At 35.4% G+C, this 21,420-nt stretch overlaps 1 protein-coding gene across 2 annotated transcripts in view; it reads right to left on the bottom strand.

Annotated features, from left to right (window-relative positions):
- LOC134269645 (uncharacterized) overlaps positions 1-21,420 on the bottom strand; it is an 81,566-nt gene that overhangs the window by 36,975 nt on the left and 23,171 nt on the right. The window contains exons 8-15 of one of the 2 annotated variants that reach the window (XM_062751848.1): positions 19,648-19,878; positions 17,867-18,100; positions 16,660-16,738; positions 15,436-15,512; positions 13,022-13,258; positions 12,004-12,237; positions 11,808-11,865; positions 9,107-9,730 (exon numbers count right to left, since the gene is read on the bottom strand). In XM_062751848.1, coding sequence (XP_062607832.1) covers positions 9,107-9,730; positions 11,808-11,865; positions 12,004-12,237; positions 13,022-13,258; positions 15,436-15,512; positions 16,660-16,738; positions 17,867-18,100; positions 19,648-19,878 — 1,774 coding nt within the window. The remainder of the gene's footprint in view (positions 1-9,106; positions 9,731-11,807; positions 11,866-12,003; positions 12,238-13,021; positions 13,259-15,435; positions 15,513-16,659; positions 16,739-17,866; positions 18,101-19,647; positions 19,879-21,420) is intronic. The other variant, XM_062751849.1, reaches the window with a different exon arrangement.

Below are 21,420 nucleotides of genomic sequence, written 5' to 3'. Positions count from 1 at the left end.
AATTACCTCAACCTTGCAGTTCTGATCTTATCTTTTTTCTCAGATGTATACTTGAAAATAATTATTTCGAGTTTAACGGACGATACTACAAACAAATCATAGGCGCAGCGATGTGGGCACGCCCGTCACCAGAAATTACAGATATACGTATGAAAGACATCACTGATGATGTAATATCTAAATTTCAACATGCCGACAAACTTATTTATCACGGCAGATTTAGAGATGACGGCTTTATCCTGTTTAACGGAAGCCTGGATGATATTAAAGAATTTTTTGACATAGGGAACTCTTGTCATAAATATTTGAGATTCACTTACGAAATATCTCACACAAGTGTCAACTTCTTAGACACTACTATTTACAAAGGAACAAGATTCTTAGATAGCCAGCGATTAGACATTCGCTCGTATATCAAACCTACAAACAGCTTCCAATACTTGCACAAGCAAAGTGCTCATAGCCCATCAGTTTTCAAGGGCCTAATTAAAGGAGAATGTACCAGACATCTGAGAAATACTACCCGTACCAAACATTCTAACAAATGCTCATGAGCAGCTCATGAGACTCACATGAGAATCAAGTAAGAATTGTATGCAAATTAGGTAGAATTGGATTTTGCTCATGTGCAGATTGTTAGTCTTTGTTAGGGAAGAAAATACTAACCAAAATGCACATGTGCAAAATTATGCTCACCTCAATGCTCATGAGCAAAAGTCTATTCACTTTGCTCACCTAAGAACAGCCTAATTCAAGATATAGCTTTGGTAGTGATTTTTCTAAGTTCAGTTTTCTCACGTGAGCAAGAGGTGAGGAAATTGGACATAGGCAAAATTCAGTATTACAAGAACCAAAACCAAAGAATTACAAGTCTCAATTCCTCACGTGAGGCTCACGTGAGGAAATACAATACTTTGACACTCTATGTGGTCCAAGCTTTCCCAAGCCTTGATTACTAATTGACCATGTGTTAAGTGTTAGCACTTCCTGATGATAGCATCACAAATGATTGGGGACCAGGCAGGAATATCTTAATTTCTTGAGCTTCTAATCTTCATATTCCCATCAATTTGAAAATGCTTTCCTCTACTTAAACAACCTCTTGTGTCCCCCACTGTTACTTAAGGTGGGGCAGTATCCAATGAGGAGAGCCAGTTAGGATTTGTGCGCCTTCTCAGACCAGTTCAAAATTTGAAGACAAAATGTTTGTGAGGGACATTGAAAGTACATGTATATGGATTAATACAGTGAAGAACTGAAATATATGCTTTTTGAAATACATGTCATCACCATATTGAACTAGATGCCAACCTTTAAAAGTTACAAATGTATCCAGTATGTCCATGGGATGAGGAAATGATTAAAGATCAATTAGATATTACCACGGGGCAGCCACAATGAAAGAAAATTTCAAAGATTTGCTGATCTGAGAATAGGGTAAGTGCTTTGAAATTTAACATTTAATGCAGAATGTTATCAGGAATTAATGTTTAATTAAGAACTATAAATATGGTAAGAACAGATTAGGTCAGAGTGTACAATTGACAGCCTCAGTGTGGTATTCTATGAATCATGCACATGTATTTAAGTTGCTAATTAAATATTGATGCATATGATTTTTTTATTGACTGGCACTGGCTTTTCATGATCAAGAAAACCTTGAAAATATACTAACTTAATTATTATAACTTCAAAATTTTTTGCAGGTAATTTAAAAGTTGGAATCAATAATTAAAGGATCTGCAGGTTAATCACGTACCCTAGCTGTTCTTGCATACATGACAGAGTTCTGATGTTAGCAGTCATTTAAAGGAAAAAAAAGGAAATGCAAGGAAAAAGAATGGAACAGGATGAATTGATTATGATTCTTATGACCACTGGATTATTATTATTTTAAACCCAAGTATGACTGCCACCCATAAATCAGCAAAGGCAGAAGCATCTACTTGCCTCCAAGACAACTTTTATCCATCTAGTACTAGTGCAGTTACAAATGTTGACTGGACATTTACATTGGATGTTCTATATATGTTAATCTACTGGAAATGAAACTATTGGATAATAATGCCTTGATTGATGTGTTACTTTTACTGTACATAATTATAATAATTTAATTTAAATTTTTATTTCAATTTAATTTCAACTTTTATTTTATTTTTAATTTTATTTCTACTGAAATGAAGTTCACCGAACATAATCATGCTTGCATCTATTTACATGTACATGTTGCTCAAGAGTATTTAAAATGTAATTGATGAATCACATTTTATAATTACATAATTATACATGTATAATGTTTGTAATCTGAATTTTGTTCTATTGTTGCTTGTTCCAAGTGAGCAATTGTTGCACATGAGTCTCATGAGCCTCATGAGACTCATGTGAGCAATATTCTAGGTGAGCAAAATGATTCCTCACGTGAGCAAAAAATGCTCATGTGCAGAACCCTGCTCACGTGAGCATTTCACCTAATTTGCATGTTAAATTGCACATGAGACTCACATGAGCAAATTAGGTGAGGAAATCTGGTTAGTCCTCACGTGAGCTGCTCATGAGCAAATTGTGAGAATGGTTTGGTATGGGTAGTGATCAAGCTGTACTGGAACTTATCTTTAGAGATTTCAAAACTCATCTCGAAAAAAGAGGTTATAAACATTCAGAAATCGAACTTATTATGCAAGTAACTATTTCTGCAAATAGAATGGATCTTCTTAAAAAATCAAAGAAGAAAAACAACAAAAAGGCTGTACCAAACGTTTTGGTCACCAAATTTAACCCATGTATGTGTTAAGGAAACGACTTATGAAATATTGGAGTTACATACTTGATGATGAAGTATGTGAAGAATTATTCACAACACCCCCTATGGTGGCATACAGCAAACACAAGAATATAGGCGATCTTATCATTAGATCCAAATTAAAATCAAATGAAGTTCAAAGAAATTTATTGATTGATTTATGCATACGGTAGACCCCTGATGATGACAGACCGTATCACAATTATAAAATGACATGTGCTATTAATACTGCCGAAACACTCTTAATTAATTTAACAAATGAGCAACTGACCAAATGCTTCATTAAGAGTGTCGGGTTCTAATAAGTTTAAGACATGTCTGGTTGTTAAGATGCCGTCGTTTTTTTTTGCACGCTGGTATGAGCTAGTATAAGCAGTCCAGTCCAATACGAAAAATCGTAATGTTACTAAGAACTGTAATATTACCAGACATCGTAATATTACAGAATATCGTAATATTATTCTTATATTACTATTTTTCGTAATATAGTTAAATTACGAAAACTCGTAATATAGCAGGTTGTGAGAGACTATATTACGAGTTTTCGTAATGTAAGACAAAATTAAGCATTGAAAGAAACTGAATGATGTTAAGGAAAGTATGACGTCAGAAATACATTATGCCCCAATGGTACTAGTATCACGTGGTCATTTCGGTCAGTGACGTCTATCGAAAAGTATGAAAATGCAAGAAGAAAGTAACAATAGTAATGGGTGAGTGAAAATTTTGTTTTATTGTTCTTATATAAGAATTTTCCAAGGGATGGGAATAATTTTCCATAAAACTTCAATGTATCCTCAAACTTGTCACAGTGTTCTACAATCCCCGAATTCCCTATATTTTTCCTGAAGTCTACCCTAAAAATCAGATCCTCATCTCCAACAACGAGATGTTACGGGGGATAACTTGTACAACTTTCACTAGGCTCTGACTCTGCATGCACTTGGATCAAATGCATCAAAACAAAGAAAATGCATGCATATCCACGATGATTTGATGAAACCAGAGACATATAATCTCTGATAAAACATAACAAGGAGGTTGTATCAGAAAAAAGGGAAGTAACTCTTAGAAGAGTTAGAAACTGCTTATATTACGAATTTTAATAATATTACGATTTTTCGTATTGGACTGGACTGATAAGTGTGGACTTAGAATTTTTACCCTATACTAGACTTCTCTCAGGGAGCATAATGGGTATTCAAGGTAGCCAATCAGAAAGTTTGTCTCTGCAGAGATCAGCAACAAGAATTTGAAACCAAGTTTGTGTCTGTGAAAGGATGTTGGAGATTTTAGATTTATTTTGAGCATGCCTTCACATCAGGTACAGCAAGTAGGTTCTATTTACATCATATCTCTATTTTAACTTCCTTTCCCTGAAATTTTGAATCAATTGACCCAGTTGCTTTCAGATTTCATAAATTTGAAGAAGCCTAAAGGTCATTAAATCTTGTTGCCTATTTGTTCAACATTCTTGTTTGTAAACTGAATTAATATGTTAAGTTTGCATCATCTAAGAAATGTCATATGAAAGGGATTTTTTAAAATAAATTTTTAATTGATTATTTCATCCAAAGTGCAGATCCTATTGTGTATATATGTAAAACATAGCTTTGAACATATCATGCAACCCCTGCATGGTTGGACGTTCTGTTCTAATTAAGATCTTACAGGTAGTGTTATACTTCACTTATAAGTGACTTATAGATGACTTATAGATGACTAATACTTGATGAAGTATGAAGGGTTAATGCTTGACTTATAAGTCACTTATAGTCACTTATAAGTGACTATATTTGCGTAAAGCATAAGTGGCTAATACTGGCTTATAAGTCACTAATAGATCAAGCAGCTCATTTGCATATAAAATCCTAATGAGTAACATATTAGTCACTTATAAGTTAAATGTATCAGTGAAGTGTAAGTCCAGAATAAACAACTTGTAAGTAAAAGAATAAATCACTTATAAGTCACTTATCAGAAATTTCTGTAAGGGCAGCCAGATGGAAAGACGGAAGGACGGAAGACGGACATGACAAACACTATATGCCCCAGCCATATTCATGGCAGGGCATAACAAATGAGGAATAATTTCACATACATGTATAGTGTAATGTAACAACACATGAATGACCAAGATGGTGACATAACAGCTTCCATCAAGGGACATTTTTGTTCCCTATAAAAATCAGCATTTTTTATGGTATATAGCAAAACTTATTTAATTTGTGACACATACTAAGACAACTTATTCAAAAATGTTTTTATTGCGTGGACGCTGGGGTCCACACAGTAAATATATAAGCGAGGTTAAATCGGATGCTTTGGGTATATGTCAAACTACGCATGGGCGAAAATGCTCGAGAGTTCGCAATCGCATCATCTCGGGTCTTTCCGTCAGAGGTCGGAAAAACAACTTAAGCCAGTCGGAAAGACCAGAGAATTAGCAATTGGGAGAGTTGCCCCCCCCCCTTCCACCAAGACAGCTTACCCGTAGAATATACCATGTTCATTGGCAAATATCGCTTTTAAATCTGCATACCGTATTTATTAGTTTATTAGCGCATCCGAATTTCTTTCTTATACAATATACTTTTATATATAAATTAAGCATTGCTTTTATGGCAGATGCATTTTAAAAATTAAAAAGTAGAAAGAACTTGTCTTTATCGGCATTTGTTTTGTGCATCAAGGCTCGCAAAAATAATTTGATATACAGTAATCCATATACAGCTTGATACAGGCCTTAAGCAACGGATTTCCATATGCATGAAAGGGGGGGGGGGCTCTGAAAAAATCTGCATACTACAGCTAGAGCTATGCTACGTGTGTAACATAAGATTTTTTCAAATTATAGATTTCTTCCGTATAAATTCATTTGTCAAGCCCCAGCCACTAAGGCTTACATGTATTAATGTAGCCCATTTTTTAAAAATGAAAAAACTTTATCGGAGATAACATTTAACAATTTTGCTATGAAAGTACTATCAGTCAAAGTAGGCAGATCATAATAGAAAATGTTAAAACAAACCTACATGAATATTTACTAAACCTAGAAATTGTTTTGAATTCAATTTCGGTTAGAAACACATGCATATAGTCCATGTATTGTAGTCCTTTTTTTAAAGGACAGCAACTACCTTTTTATAATTGGTATAAATAACACATTTATTGCATGATTGTGAGGGAAATATTAAGATTTCTTCAGCCAAGAAAAAATCATATTCACCAAGGGCTTTGCCTGAGGGAAAAAGAATTTTTCTTGGCTGAATATTTTTTTTATTTTCATGCTTCCCAAAAAATTATGCGATAAAATGCTTAATTATACCAAAACAAACATGTTCTCAAAGTGACTTTCAGTTACTGAAACCCTTAGACAGAAAACATTCTGGTACATGTATAGCAATGATTAGTTAGCAATTTTCTGACGTATTTTAACCTGATCAGGCTTTTTCATGAGTTTTTCATTCAATGAAGTCAATGATTACTATTGTGACAAAATGCACGATGTATCTGAAAAGTTGAATATGATGAAAAATATGAAGAAAACATGAAATTATAAAGTTTTATGGCCCATGTTAAATAAAATGGAAATAAAGAGGTATATCAATATAAATTGTGCCCCCCCCCTTAAATAATTCCAAGAAGGGGATCAGGGTCCAGATTATACTGGCTTTTACTTTTATAATAATTAATATATGTATCACCAGTGAAATGGCTCCCATTTCACTTTTGATACTTATTTTACATATATTTTATTGTTTGACTTAATAATTGTTCATATCATGCATCAAATTCATTTACTTTGATAATACTTAATATCTAAATTTATTTGTGGACAAATAAATTTAGATATTAAGAATTATCAAAGTAAATGAATTTGATGCATGATGTCCACAAATAGTGAAGCTAAACCAACACAACATCTGGCTAATTCTTAATCCCCTCAAATATTTAGTGCTTTCTTAATAATTGTAAATTATTGACACTCAAACTGCCTAATGGCAATGGTCACTGATTACGTGTTAGATTAATTAAATAAATCCTCTCTGACTTCCTGGCATCAAAGGATGACACCTGAGTAGTCTACTGTTTAAATTGCTTATTTGATAAGTTCTGCCTACGGCTATTTTCACATTGAGTAATTCCTTACAATTATAGTTAAAATATATAGTTTAGAAGAGAGTTAAGAGAGAACTAGAGTGACAGAGCTATTGAGCTGATGTGTTAAGAACCATGTAGGGAATTAGACTAAGAAACCTTTAATATTTTAATTCTAATTTAGGCCAACTTTATCAAAATTTTAGTTAGGACTTGGACTTGCATTTTATGTGGTTATGTTGTTGGAATTCATAATTACTTTAATAAACTGTCATTGTTACCCTACAAATTTGGACTTATGTGTTTCCTAACATTCCCCAAACCCTTGAGCTAAATTCCCCAAATGAATGTGCACTGCAGAATAATGTCTAAGACAGACCAGTGCACAGTCACATATGCACTAATTTTTATACCTATCAATGGGTCAAAAGGATTATAAATTACCACATTAGCAGAATTTTTTGCAAGTTTTAAATTTTAAAAAAATTAACTGCTTTTTATTAGTAAAAGCCTCTACGAGGGGTGATCAAAAAGTTCGCAAACTAATTCAATAACTTCCATACAAGAAACAATGTATGGTTTTAATGTTGATTATATTTTAAATTAATCCTCCCCAATTTTAATGCACATCAACCACCGTTCTGCGCATGCACGAATCACGTGATATTGGCGGTCACGTGACCCCCTCCATAACTTCTGTCACAAAAGTTAAAAAATTTTTCTGAGTTTTATATTTCTTTCTATGTGAGTTAATTTTTATGACAAGAACAGTTAATTTGTCAGAAATGGTCATATCTCGGCAACAGAATGGGTGGATAATAACATTCTTTCCAAAAATAAGCATGGCGACCATTAAAACACAAATCTTCTGTCTCAGGAGAGACCATTATTCAAGGTGGATAGAGAATGGGTGCATCCTTTTTTTCATATCTAATATGTTTAAAATCTAAAGTTAACGATATCTTAGGTATTTAATACTTATATCATTGTTCAAATATTCAACTATTTTTCAAAGTGCTAATTGGAGGTCTTTGATAGCAAATTGCTTAATTAAAAATACATATCTTTTCAAACTTGCTTTCACTGGGCAAGATGACAAGTATCATTTTTAACCATCAGCCTTCCTTCACTAAAACGATTAATCCAATCATTAATTGAATTTATAGGAACTCATTTATCTCACTAAACTGTGTACAAATTATTATATGATACTGTAGAGGGATTTCTAAGATATTACCTACAATAAATTGTACAGTCGTTTGTTGAATGAATTCGACTGAGACAACCATTTTTCGTCACAAGTGACCTATATAGTGACGTCATTTTCACATTGTGACATCACAAACAAGGAGAGAAACTTTATTCAGCATATGCTATTTATAGACCTTGTGTATGGCTATGTGTGTACCGAATTTCATTCTAATCTGAATTGTGGTTTTGTAGATATAGAGATAGTTTGCGAACTTTTTGATCACCCTCGTATAGTTCTGTAAGCATTTTAAAATCGCTAAAATTACTTCTCGTTAAAAATAAAATACCAATTTTTAAGGAAAAATCGCTGAATTTGCGTCTTGCTAAATTTTCCATTTAAACAGTTTATCCTGCTTCAGACAAATTTGTAGATTGCTGATTGGATAAAGGCTGATCACATGACGCCCTGAAATTTTCCGTATTACATCGCTGTCAAGGAGTAATATGAAAATCGTGCACGCAATTACGTTCGAAGCGTTGCTTTTGTAAATACAAATGGCAGCCAAGAAACGGTTTACATAGGTAATTAAGTTAAATTTCTTGTTACCGTAACGATATTTTATGTTGCATGTTATTGGATTAAAAATTAATATTTTCATAATATGCACAAATATTTTTTTTATAGTGAAAAAGGTCTTCAGCGGGATAAATTCGTAACACAGTCAGTTAGTGACCTAATACAGATTCATACAGGGTGTGAAATGGAAATCCGTATTGGGACTCGGCTTACGGATTTCCATTTCACACCCTGTATGAATCCGTATTGGGTCACTAACTGACTGTGTAACTAATAATATTAAGTTTCTGAGTAAAAATATTGAACATCTTAATCAGGTTAACAAAGAACAGTTTAAGAAGAAACTTATCAGATTAAAGGAGAAACAATTAACATTTAAATTTAGAAATCAAATAAGATAATGTTAAATTGAGTTTGAGAATTTACTAGTACTGTACCTGCATACTGATCTGACTTGGTGGAACTTTCTGCACAGTACACACCTTTCCCAAAGAAAGGACTATTGGCAAGCCTTCCATCCAGTCCCTGGGTCAGGATGTTTTGAACATATTTTTTCTCTGTCCCATGAAAGAGGTAATGCTCATTAATACCAGGATATATCTCCATCTTCAGTGAAGGATCAGCCATCTTTGTCGTCAACACTTCACCATTGATGGCTTGTGAAATTTGCGGAAGTGGCTTCAACACACCTTTTTGGGATGCTCTTAAAAAAAGTTTCTCTCTGTACTTCCAATATTCCTCAAAAAGATGTGGATTTTCCAATCGTTTTATTCCAGTTATCCTAATATTGGTGTAATTTAACCCAGCTAAACCAAAAGAGTCTACTCCTTGTCCTACATATTGTGATTTCCATGTTGTCAAAGCCAATTTTTTTATAGCTTTGTATATAGGGTTGCTGGGATTTAAATCCACTTGTTCATGTGCTTTTTGTGATACAGTGGTGTTCCAATCAGCAAGGGTTTTACTTGATGTGTATTTTGTCCAGTAGGAGGGAGGCATTGGTTTTTTATGATAGAGATCTTCGAAATACTGTTTAGAATTCAATGGTTTTGAGCTGGAAGCTGTGCAACAAATTAAAATAACAATAAATACTTGTTCTTTGAATCAACATGTCTATGGCATCCAAATTATAATTATTATTTATAATGGCACTTGCTCCATAGTGGTGTTCCAATCATCAATTATAATCGAAAATCAGTCAATTTCTGGCATAATTCAAGCGCTCTATTGCACTTTTAAATCCTGATTAATTGGTTTATTAATTTATTTTATGAGCATAATAGGTTTTAAGCTGATCAAATTTTCCTGGGCCACCACATAGCCATTAACTGATTTGTGTGACGTAATGGAGCAGATAAACACGATCATATTGTATTTATACCCGAATAACAAAGCATTTTCCTGGGCATTGGCATACTCTGGGTTTCACAAAAAGAATGGAGGACCAGCTGGACCACCATAGAATGTAATCATTTATCCATTCTTACCATTTACTTGTTTAAATTGATAGACTTTTTAAATGTCTGATTATAATTGATAATTAATTAATCACAGTAACCCATTCATTTATTATGAAATTCTTACAGATTCTCATCACAATTGCTCTATGATCAGAAGGTTGTGGGTTTGCAGAGTCCAGACCTTCACTGATCCAAGTCAATAAAAAATAAGTAGCAGCTGTAATCCTTCACAAGCACTTGGTACTTTGAAGTGAAATTTGCGGGTCATTCGGATGATCGAGACCTTAAAAACTGAGGCCCCCTTACATGGCAGGTGCTGGCACAATAAAGAACCCTCACAGTTCAATGGCTTTGAGTGCTGAGTAAAGGGTTATTTTGAAGCCCTTAGTTTACCAGTATGATGAGAAAGAAAATTTCTTGAAAGGAATGCAAAAAAAAAATTAAAATCAAAACACATGTTTTGATCTAACAATATATAAGGTACGATATCATATCGAACGTTTTAGAAAATCTGTGTCCAACTCCTTGTAAGCAATATGAAAAGGAGGTGTGTAAGGACAAGAGATGAGAGTATCCCTGAACAAGAGGCCCAAGGGCCTTGAATATAGCCATAAAATGTCGAAAGTAGGTCATCGTGACCTACATTTTGGTCAACATTTTTCAAAGTCCCAAGATGCATCTACTGACCAAGTTCGATGATCATAGGTCTGAATGTAATCAAAATATGCCTTTTAAACAATTTGAAAACAAATGCCTGCAAAATTCAAAAAGTAGGTCACAGTGACCTACGTTTTCATATATATGTTTTAAGGTCCCAAGATGCATCAACTTACAAGATTTGATGATTCTAAACCTTTCAGTGTCTGAAATAATGGGATTCAATGTTTTAGAAAGAATTAGTCTTAAAGTTCAAAAAGTAGGTCACAGTGACCTACTTTTAAGTTGACGGTGTTTGAGGAACCAAGATGCATCAGCTGACAAAGTTTGATGATCATAGGCCTTAAAGTGTCCAAAATATGCCTTCAAATCAATTTGAAAACAAATGCCCACAAAATTTAAAAAGTAGGTCACAGTGACCTACTTTTGAGTTAACATGATTTGAAGTCCTAAGATGCATCAAGTTACAAGATTTGATGATCCTAGTCCTTATAGTAAGCAAAATATTAACATTTTTATTAATTGTAAATTTAGGTCAAATTTGAAGTGACCTTGAGACCACGCCCTTTGCCCAAGGATAATTCCCCATGCAAATTTTAATCTTCGACATATCCTGATCCTTGTATATAAGTTTGGTGAAAATCTGCCTGGTGGTTCTGGAGAAGTTTTTTTAGCAACCAGTACCTTTGGTTTTGTTTTCCTAATTATCTCCCCTTGTTTAAAGGCCCCAACCCTTATTTTAGTACAAATAGTATCCCTTAGGCCAAGGATACCCGGTGACAAATTTGACAGGGGCTCTTGAGTTATGGCCCATATTCTAAAAAGTTTGCGCATACCGCACAAATGGCCTTTGGCTCAGAAGAGCTAATAATTTGGCCAATGTATACTTTACTTAAGGAGAAATCTGCCCATAAAAATGATTGTCTTTCTTGCATAAAAAAATTCTAAAAGGAACTAAAATTGCTTTCTACAGACTTGTACATGTCTATCATGTACATGTAAATGTGACTGCAAGCTTTACCTGTTTTTGAAGATACAGGTCTTGTGGGTGTGGTTATTTGTAGAGAAGAACGAAATGCCTGTAAAAATTGTGAATAAATATTAAACAATTTTGTTTGTTTGAAAGACATTATTGCCCATCAAAATAATATCTGACCTGACAACAAAGTTTTTAAAAATCTATATATAAAAAAAGTTCTTAATAGAGGATAACTTACCTGTTGAACAGTTTGCCATTTCTTGTCCAGGTTGTAAGCTACAATGGTGATTCTGGTGAGTTCAGTTTTGGGATATTTTTTGTTAAAGTCTTCAATGCACTCTGCCATGACCTCAGCCACTTCATCGGGAGGGTACTCAAGAGACCCAGTCCCCAGGGTGGGGAAAGCAAGAGTCTTCGTCATGGGATGTTTATTGGCCTCCTCTAGACAGTTGGTGACAAAGTCTTTCAAGATCTTGACAGGGGACGACAAAAGAATGTTAAAAGAAATTAGAAAAAAGTTTATAGCAGTACACAAACAGCATGCTACTTACGGAAGTCAAAAAAAAGATGCCCATGGGCCTCATCACTCACCTGAGCACATGGGCTAGGTAAACACACAATTCAGCTCAATATAGGGGAAGGGTTGTGGCTAACCCAATTTATAGGAGCCGGGGGTCATGATTAGAAGAAATTTGAATTTACACCACCTGAGGATGATTCCACATGAGTTTCATCTTTCCTGGCCAAGTGGTTCTTGAGAAGAAGTTTTTAAAGATTTTTCCTACATATTTCTATTTAAAATTTTAATCATCCATTGTGGCCCCATCCTACCCCTAGCAGTCATGATTTGAACAAACTTGAATCTACACTACCAGAAGATGATATCACATGAGTTTCATTTATTCTGCCCCAGTGGATCTTGAGAAGAAGATTTTTAAAAGATGCCAATAATTTTTAACAAATTAACTATTATCTCCCCTTGGAAGAGGGTGTGGCCCTTCATTTGAATAAACTTGAACCCCCTTCAACCAAGGATACTTTGAGGTAAGTTTGCTTGATATTGGCCATTGGTTCCTGAGAAGATGAAAATAGGAAAAGTTTACAGAGATGACGACAGATAACTGTCAAATTTTGATCAAAAAAGCTCACTTGAGCAATCAGCTCTGTTGAGCTAAAACTTAATTGCTATTGATGCTAATGGAATTCTCGTGGTACTGCCATACACAATAAGGTCACTGAAAATGGAAGTTAAATACCTGTTTTGGTGTAGATGTACCAGACGTGCCCCACTTGGGGAGAGCCCCATGGTACACAAATTGACATTGCAACTTATGGCCACCAGTGATGGCAATATCTCCATACTGGATTCCATTTGGATATTTATCATCACAGTCTTTCTGAAGTCCAGGCCCCGCAGCCATCAGCATGGTCTCTGCCATTCCTTTATTTTTTAGCTTCAGATCTTTTGGTCCACTACAAACAATAACATCAACCTGAAATACAAAAACAAACTTTTAAAGACCATTATCATTATGAAACAAGAGGCCCACAGGCCTTATAGGTCACCTGAGTATCATGTAACAACTTTCAAACAATTAAAATTGGTTCGTGTTTTACCCCAGAGGTCATGAAATTCACAATTCACAATTTTGAAAGAGGCACCATTGCTTATCATAATTATAAACTTACCATGCTTACTCTATTTACTTAATACCCAGAGGTAGATCAGAGTAACAAAGAGAAAATGCACTTCCACTTTATAACCAGTTGTGCACCTCACCCCAAAGGAACTACTGACCCTGGGGCCACATATTTCAAAATTTTGCAAATTTTGTCATAAAATGGTTGATTAATAATAAAGAGCAGATTTCAAAGCATTAATTTATTTATGTACCCCCCCCCCCCCCCCGACCCAGGGGGCATAAAAAATAACCATTTTCCTAGATGCACCTTTCTTCATCATAAATATACTTGGATCATTGGCATAAAACCTAGGAGCAAAGGAAAAGATTTTCAAAGAATTAATGCATTTTCACTATATAATCAATAGAGCCCCACCCTAAAACCAGATCCCCTGACCCTGGGGCCATAAAATTAACAATTTTGCAAGCGGCACTCTTGCTAATCATAACTATGTGCCTATTTAGTTTATTTAATACCTAGAAGCAGAGAAGAAAATTTTCAAGGAATAAATGCATTTTCACCAATTATAATAATATAATAGAGCCCCGCCCTAACATCAGAACCCTTGACCCTGGGGCTGTAGAATTCAAAATTTTGGAAGAAGCACTCTTTCTCATCATAACTATGTACTTGGTTAATATATCTAATACCTAGGAGCAGAGAAGAAGACTTTCAAAGATATAATGCATTTTCACTGTATGATCAATAGAACCCCACCCTAACACCAGAACCCCTGACCCTGGGGCCATAAAATTCACAATTTTGGAAGAGGCACTCTTTCTCATCATAACTATGTGCTTATTTAGTTTTTTTAATACCCAGAAGCAGAGAAGAAGATTTTCAAAGAATTAATGCATTTTCACTTTATGATCAATAGGGCCCCGCCCTAACACCAGAACCCCTGACCCTGGGGCCATAAAATTCACAATCTTGGAAGTGGCACTCTTTCTCATCATAACTATGTACTTCGTAAATATATTTAATACCTAGGAGCAGAGAAGAAGACTTTCAAAGAATTAATGCATTTTCATTGTATGATCAATAGAGCCCCGCCCTAACACCAGAACCCCTGACCCTGGGACCATAAAATTCACAATTTTGGAAGAGGCACTCTTTCTCATCATAACTATGTGCCTATTTAGTTTATTTAATACCCAGAAGCAGAGAAAAAGATTTTCAATGAATAAATGCATTTTCACTATAACATCAATGAAGCCCCACCCTAACACCAGAACCCCTGACCCTGGGGCCATAAAATTCACAACTTTGGAAGAGGCACTCTTGCTCAACATAACTATGTACTTAGTTAGTTTACTTAATACCCAAGAGCAGAGAAGAAGATTTTCAAAGAAATAATGCATTTTCACTATATAATCTATATAACCCCACCCTAGCACAAGAACCCCCGACCCTGGGGCAATGAATTTCACAATTTAGGTAGAGGACTCAATGCTCATTACATTCATGCCAACAATTTGTCTGCTTGATGTCCCGGAGTAAAGAAGAAGATTTTTAAAGATTGCATTAATTTTGGTGGTTTTGGCCCCACCCCTCAGGCACCAGGGGGGCAGGGACCATAAAATTCAAAATTTTTGTTCCCCTTCACCCATAGATGCTGTATACCAAATTTGGTTGAAATTGGTTCAGTGGTTTCAGAGAAGAAGCTGAAAATGTTCAAATGTTAACACACGACGGATGACGAACGATGACGGACAAAAACGGATAGCAATAGGTCACCTGAGTTATTCAGGTGACCTAAAAGTGTCAGTCAGTTTAAATGTAATTCATAATTTGGCAAGAGGTAAATATTGAAAAATATAAAATAAAACTGCAAAAGTATAAAGGAAATACACATGTACCTTCAATCTTTAGTCTGAAATTGATTTGAATCCTATCTTTTGTATGAAAGCTCATTAACTTCATTATTTCAAGTTTAGTACCGGTATGTCAGCAAATCTATATTATAATGATTAGAAAGAGAGCTTACCTGTTGTTCTGTTAAATTTCCAACCTTCAACCAGACATCTATTCTTCCTAACTTGAAGGTAATCTTATGTGTTACAACTACAGCAAAAAAATAAATGATTAACAAGAATTGTTTTCATGGAACTCGTAAGTCGTTTCTTTTAGAAACAAGCATTCTGAGATCTCAGAAAAACATAAACAATACTAATCCCTACTTGAGTGTACTTAAGTGTAATTTGCATGGTTCCAATTTAAAATTAATTCATTAATGTCATAATTCCATCGTAAAAAAAATAAATCTGAACAAAATGCAAACCAGCATCTGAAGCAACATCCTTAGGTATTGTTAAATCCATGCATATAGTTTGCTCAACATAGGGCATATTAGTCATATACTTGCTTTAGAATGAACCTGCTCCAAAAACTTTAAACTCATTCACAAAATGTAGGTCATTTTCAGCATTCAAAGTAAGTCCATTAGGCCTAGAAAAAAATATGTTTGTTTCCGCTTTCCCGACCGACCCTAATTTATAGTGCCGACCCTAAATATTTTTTTAATGCTTTTGTCCCATGATGTGCAAGATTTCAACCAGGGAATTATAGCCTCCAACTTTGCAAGCTTTTCAAGACAGAAAGAAGTTTGGGTCACCTTTCTATTATAAGTTAAGTCACAGTAATGCTTGAAAACACCATTTCTTTTGTCATTAATGTTACTTCTATACACATTTTGATTAAAGAAGCAAAAAAAAAAAAAATTCAAAAAAAAAAAAAAATTGCCTACCTACCTACCCTATATTTTTTCAGCTTGAAAGCGGAAACAAACATATTTTTTTTTCTAGGCCTTAGTGTGCATCCTTTGATGTTTCTTCCATGCAAGTTTGCTCAACATAGGGCTCATAGGTAATTGGAAACGTCCTGCACGAAAAACTATAATCATTTTACTCATCCGTTAAATGCAGGTCAGATTCAGCATCCAAAGCAGGCCAGACAGTGTGCATCCTTAGATGTGTCATCCAATTGCAAGTTTGGTCATCACAGGGCTCATAGTTACTTGGAAATGAGAAATTCACCAAAAATTTGGTAACTTCCACTAATCAAAATCCCCCCCCCCAATTTGGAATGCTTAGACCAAATTGTGAGATTGTCTGGATCTGCTGTTGGACTTGAAGCAGTCCCAGACTGGCAGAGAACAGTTCATTGGACTGCTTTCAGTCAGACTGGGTCTTATTGGTACTGTACACGCTACCTGTTCCTGATGTTACTGCAGGTCCTTTTGAAGCTGCAGTGAGACTGGGTGTTGGAGTTTGTAGAGAAGACAGAAATGCCTGAAAATTGTTAAGTAAACAGTCACATATAATTATTTTGAAAAAGAATAAGTGTAATTAAATCACTTTTTATTCCTGAGAACTTTATTTTTCGTGAAATTATGCAAGAGAGTGTAGAGGTCTTTTAAAAAAAAAATTTAAGATTTTGCGTATTAATTTAAGATTTTAACATACAAAACTCTTATGACAAATTTTATTATATTAGTGCTTTTAAATGTTGTTCGAAAATCTATAGTGGAACATACATCGTAAATATTTGTTGTCAATTTCACTTGATATTTTGAAAATGATCGTGAAAAACATATGATTCAATATTACTGAAGGTTACTTTTTAAAGTTCTGTTTAACATGTATTTTAGTTGTTGTGGTTACATTTTTACAATAAAATCAGTTTTAAGATTCTTAAGAGATGGTTAGGGCTCTCATAGAGTTAAGACAGATTTTTCACTTACAACTTGCTTAAGAATTTTTGGACACATATATATTTTTATAAGCATAGAATATATACAGCAACCAGATGTCTCAGTTGAGACTGTATAAGCTCTACTGGTTTGTGTTTGTACAAAGTAAGAGAAAAGTAGCAGTTGGACTTGAAACTCTGCAACAGCAATAAATGAAACAATGTCCATTTATTTAGTCTCTCTTATTTTGGAAAATTGCAATCAGACTAAAACTGTTGTAGAAGTAGCCTTTAAAAGAATTTACAAAATTTTTAGCAACCACAGCATGCAATCAATCACCGAAATCAAAAACTGATATACAGAATTATGTTTCATAATTGAAATTAATATATTATGAATATATTGAAATCAGACCAAAACTGTAGGAGGTGTAGCTTTTTGAATAATTGTTCATAGACAGATGGACAGTCACAGCTAGATGGACGATGGACACCTCGCTATGGCATAAGCTCTCTTGGACTCAGACCAGTAATGTCTAGTAAAACTGAACCAGCATATGTGAAAATTTTATTTGGCTTATTAAATATCATATATGTAACTTTCCAAAATAAGGTGTCCCATAAATTTGCTAATCAACAGTATATCAATTGCAATTTTTTTTTATCTATTGATTGTGAGAAATTTTAAAATCCAAAAAATTCTAAAAGAAAATAAGAAAAATAGAAACCTGTTGAACAGTTTGCAATTTTTGGTCCATACTGTAAGCTACAATGGTGATTCTGGTGAGTTCAGTTTTGGGATATTTTTTGTTAAAGTCTTTAATGCACTCTGCCATGACTTCTGCCACTTCATCAGGGGGGTACTCCAGAGACCCAGTCCCCAGGGTGGGGAAAGCAAGGGTCTTTGTCATGGGATGTTTATTGGCCTCATCTAGACAGTTGATGACTAAGTCTTTCAAGATCTTGAAAGGAGAGAACAAGGAAATTTTAAAAACAAAATTGATAACAAGAGGCCCAGGGGCCACAGCGCTCACCTGAGCACATCAGGCTTGAATTTACTCCACCCCCCCTCCAGGCGTTCATCATTTGAACAAACTAGAATCTACACTACCTGAGGATGATTCCATATAAATATCACTAATCATAGCTTTGAAGTACTTGAAAAGAAGCTTTTAAAAGGTTTCCCTATATATCCCTATGTAAAACTTGGGTCGGCCATTTTGGCCCCACCCTAGCCCCGGAGGTCATGATTTGAACAAACTTGAATCCACACTACCTGAGGATGCTTCCACATGAGTTTCATCTTTCCTGGCCCAGTGGTACTGGAGAAGAAGATTTTTAAAGATTTTTCCTATATATTCCTATGTAAAACTTGGGTCGGCCATTTTGGCCCCACCCTTGCCCCAGGGGTCATGATTTGAACAAACTTGAATCCACACTACCTGAGGATGCTTCCACATGAGTTTCATCTTTCCTGGCCCAGTGGTACTGGAGAAGAAGATTTTTAAAGATTTTTCCTATATATTCCTATGTAAAACTTGGGTCGGCCATTTTGGCCCCACCCTAGCCCCGGAGGTCATGATTTGAAAAAACTTGAATCCACACTACCTGAGGATGCTTCCACATGAGTTTCATCTTTCCTGGCCCAGTGGTACTGGAGAAGAAGATTTTTAAAGATTTTTCCTATATATTCCTATGTAAAACTTGGGTCGGCCATTTTGGCCCCACCCTTGCCCCAGGGGTCATGATTTGAACAAACTTGAATCCACACTACCTGAGGATGATTCCACATGAGTTTCATCTTTCCTGTCCTAGTGGTTCTTGAGAAGAAGATTTTTAAAGATTTTTCCTATATATTCCTATGTAAAACTTGGGTCGGCCATTTTGGCCCCACCTTTGCCCCAGGGGTCATGATTTGAACAAACTTGAATCTACACTACCTGAGGATGATTCCACATGAGTTTCATCTTTCCTGGTCCTGTGGTTCTGGAGAAGAAGATTTTTAAAGATTTTTCCTATATATTCCTATGTAAAACTTGGGTCGGCCATTTTAGCCCCACCCTTGCCCTGGGGGTCATGATTTGAACAAACTTGAATCTACACTACCTGAGGATGCTTCCACATGAGTTTCATCTTTCCTGGCCCAGCGGTTCTGGAGTAGAAGAATTTTTAAAAATGCCATTAATTTTTAACAAATTCATGATTATCTCCCCTTGGAAAAGGGCGTGGCCCTTCATTTGAACAAATTTGAATCCCCTTCACCCAAGGATACATTGTGCCAAGTTTGGTTGAAATTGGCCCAGTGGTTCTTGAGAAGAAGATGAAAATGTGAAAAGTTTACGACGACAACGACGACAACGACAACGACTACGACAACGACAGACAACGGACAAATTTTGATCAGAAAAGCTCACTTGAGCCTTCGGCTCAGGTGAGCTAAAAAGTACACTACATGAAGTGGTTGAATTATACTCTACACTCTGTAGACAACATCTTGGTAAGAATGTACCTGATTTGCTTTAGTAGATGTGCCCCATTTAGGGAGAGCCCCAATATACACAAATCTACAATGCAAATCATGGCCACCGGTGATGGCAATATCTCCATGCTTGATTCCATTTGGATATTTATCATCACAGTCTTTCTGAAGTTTAGGCCCTGCAGCCATCAGCATGGTCTCTGCCATTCCTTTATTTTTCAGTTTCAGATCTTTTGGTCCACTACAAACAATTACATCAACCTGAAATATAATATATAACAATATAATTAAAACCAGAGGCCAAGGGGCCACATCGCTCACCTGAGCACATGGGCTAGTTCAAAAACACAAATCAGCTCAGTATTGAAAACTTTTTGGGGGAGGGAGGAGGAGGGGTGAATTTTCGATTACGTTTGAATGTCACTTTATCATTAAAGCATACATGTATAATTTCCATACTTGAAAAGAAGATTTTTTAAAATATTTTCCCAATGTATTACTTGATCTCCCCTCACTATTTTCACTACCAGAGAATGCATGCATATGAGTTTCATCTTTCCTGGCCCAATGGTTCTGGATAAGAAAGATTTTTCCTACTTTTTCCTATGTAAAACTTTGATCAGCCATTGTGGCCCCAATCTACCCCCAGGGGTCATGACTTGAAAAAAGAATGAATCTACACTACCAGAGGGTGCTTCCACATGAGTTTCATCTTTCCTGGCCCAATGATTCTGGAGAAGATTTTTAAAAGATTTTTTCCTTATATATTCCTTTTTTAAAAGTTTGATCAGCCATTGTGGCCCCTACTGACCCCCCGGGGGTCATGATTTGAACAAACTTGAATCTACACTACCTGAGGATGCTTCCACATGAGTTTCATCTTTCCTGGCCCAATGATTCTGGAGAAAAAAATTTTTAAAGATTTTTCCTACGTATTCTTATGTAAAACCTTGATCAGCCATTGTGGCCCCACCTTACCCCAAGGGTCATGATTTGAACAAACATGAATCTACACTACCTGTGAGGATGCTTCCATATGAGTCTCATCTTTCCTGGCCCAATGGTTCTGGAGAAGAAGATTTTTCCTATATGTTCCTATGTAAAATTTTGATCAGCCATTGTGTCCCCGCCTTACACCCATATGTCACAATTGGAACAAATTTGAATCTACATTATTTACCTGAGGATGCTTTCACAAGAGTTTCATCTTTCCTGGCTCAATAGTTCTGGAGAAAAAGATTTCTAGACATTTTTCCATTATATTCCTATGTAAACCTTTGATCTGCCATTGTGGCCCCACCCTACCCCCAGGGGTCATGATTTGGACAAACTAGATGCACACTACCCGAGGATGCTTCCACATGTCATCTTTCCTGATCCAATGATTCTGGAGAAGAAGATTTTTAAAAGATACCAATAATTTTTCATTAATTCATAATTATCTCCCCTTGGAAGAGGGTGTGGCCCTTCATTTGAACAAATTTGAATTCCCTTAACCCAAGGACACTTTGTAGCAAATTTGGTTAAAATTATGCCACTGGTTCTTGAAAAGAAGATTTAATGTGAAAAGTTTACGACAATGCCAATGACGACAACAACAACAAGACAGACAACAGACAAATTTTGATCAGAAAAGCTCACTTGAGCCTTTGGCTCAGGTGAGCTAAAAACATAGGTAATCAAAGAATACAACGCTGGATCACCTCAACAGATGGTGTCTATAAGGATGGTAAATTTCACATCATATTTTTCTACTTAATTGTGTGCATCCCAAGACAATTACCGTAAATCTGGAAATTTTTA

This window comes from Saccostrea cucullata, unplaced genomic scaffold (assembly GCF_032062105.1).
Source record: "Saccostrea cucullata isolate Sc308-1 unplaced genomic scaffold, CSIRO_AGI_Scuc_v1 ctg3071, whole genome shotgun sequence".
Lineage (NCBI taxonomy): Eukaryota > Metazoa > Mollusca > Bivalvia > Ostreida > Ostreidae > Saccostrea > Saccostrea cuccullata.
The sequence above is the reverse complement of the archived record's forward strand: the minus strand, read 5'-3'. Positions and strand labels throughout refer to the sequence as shown.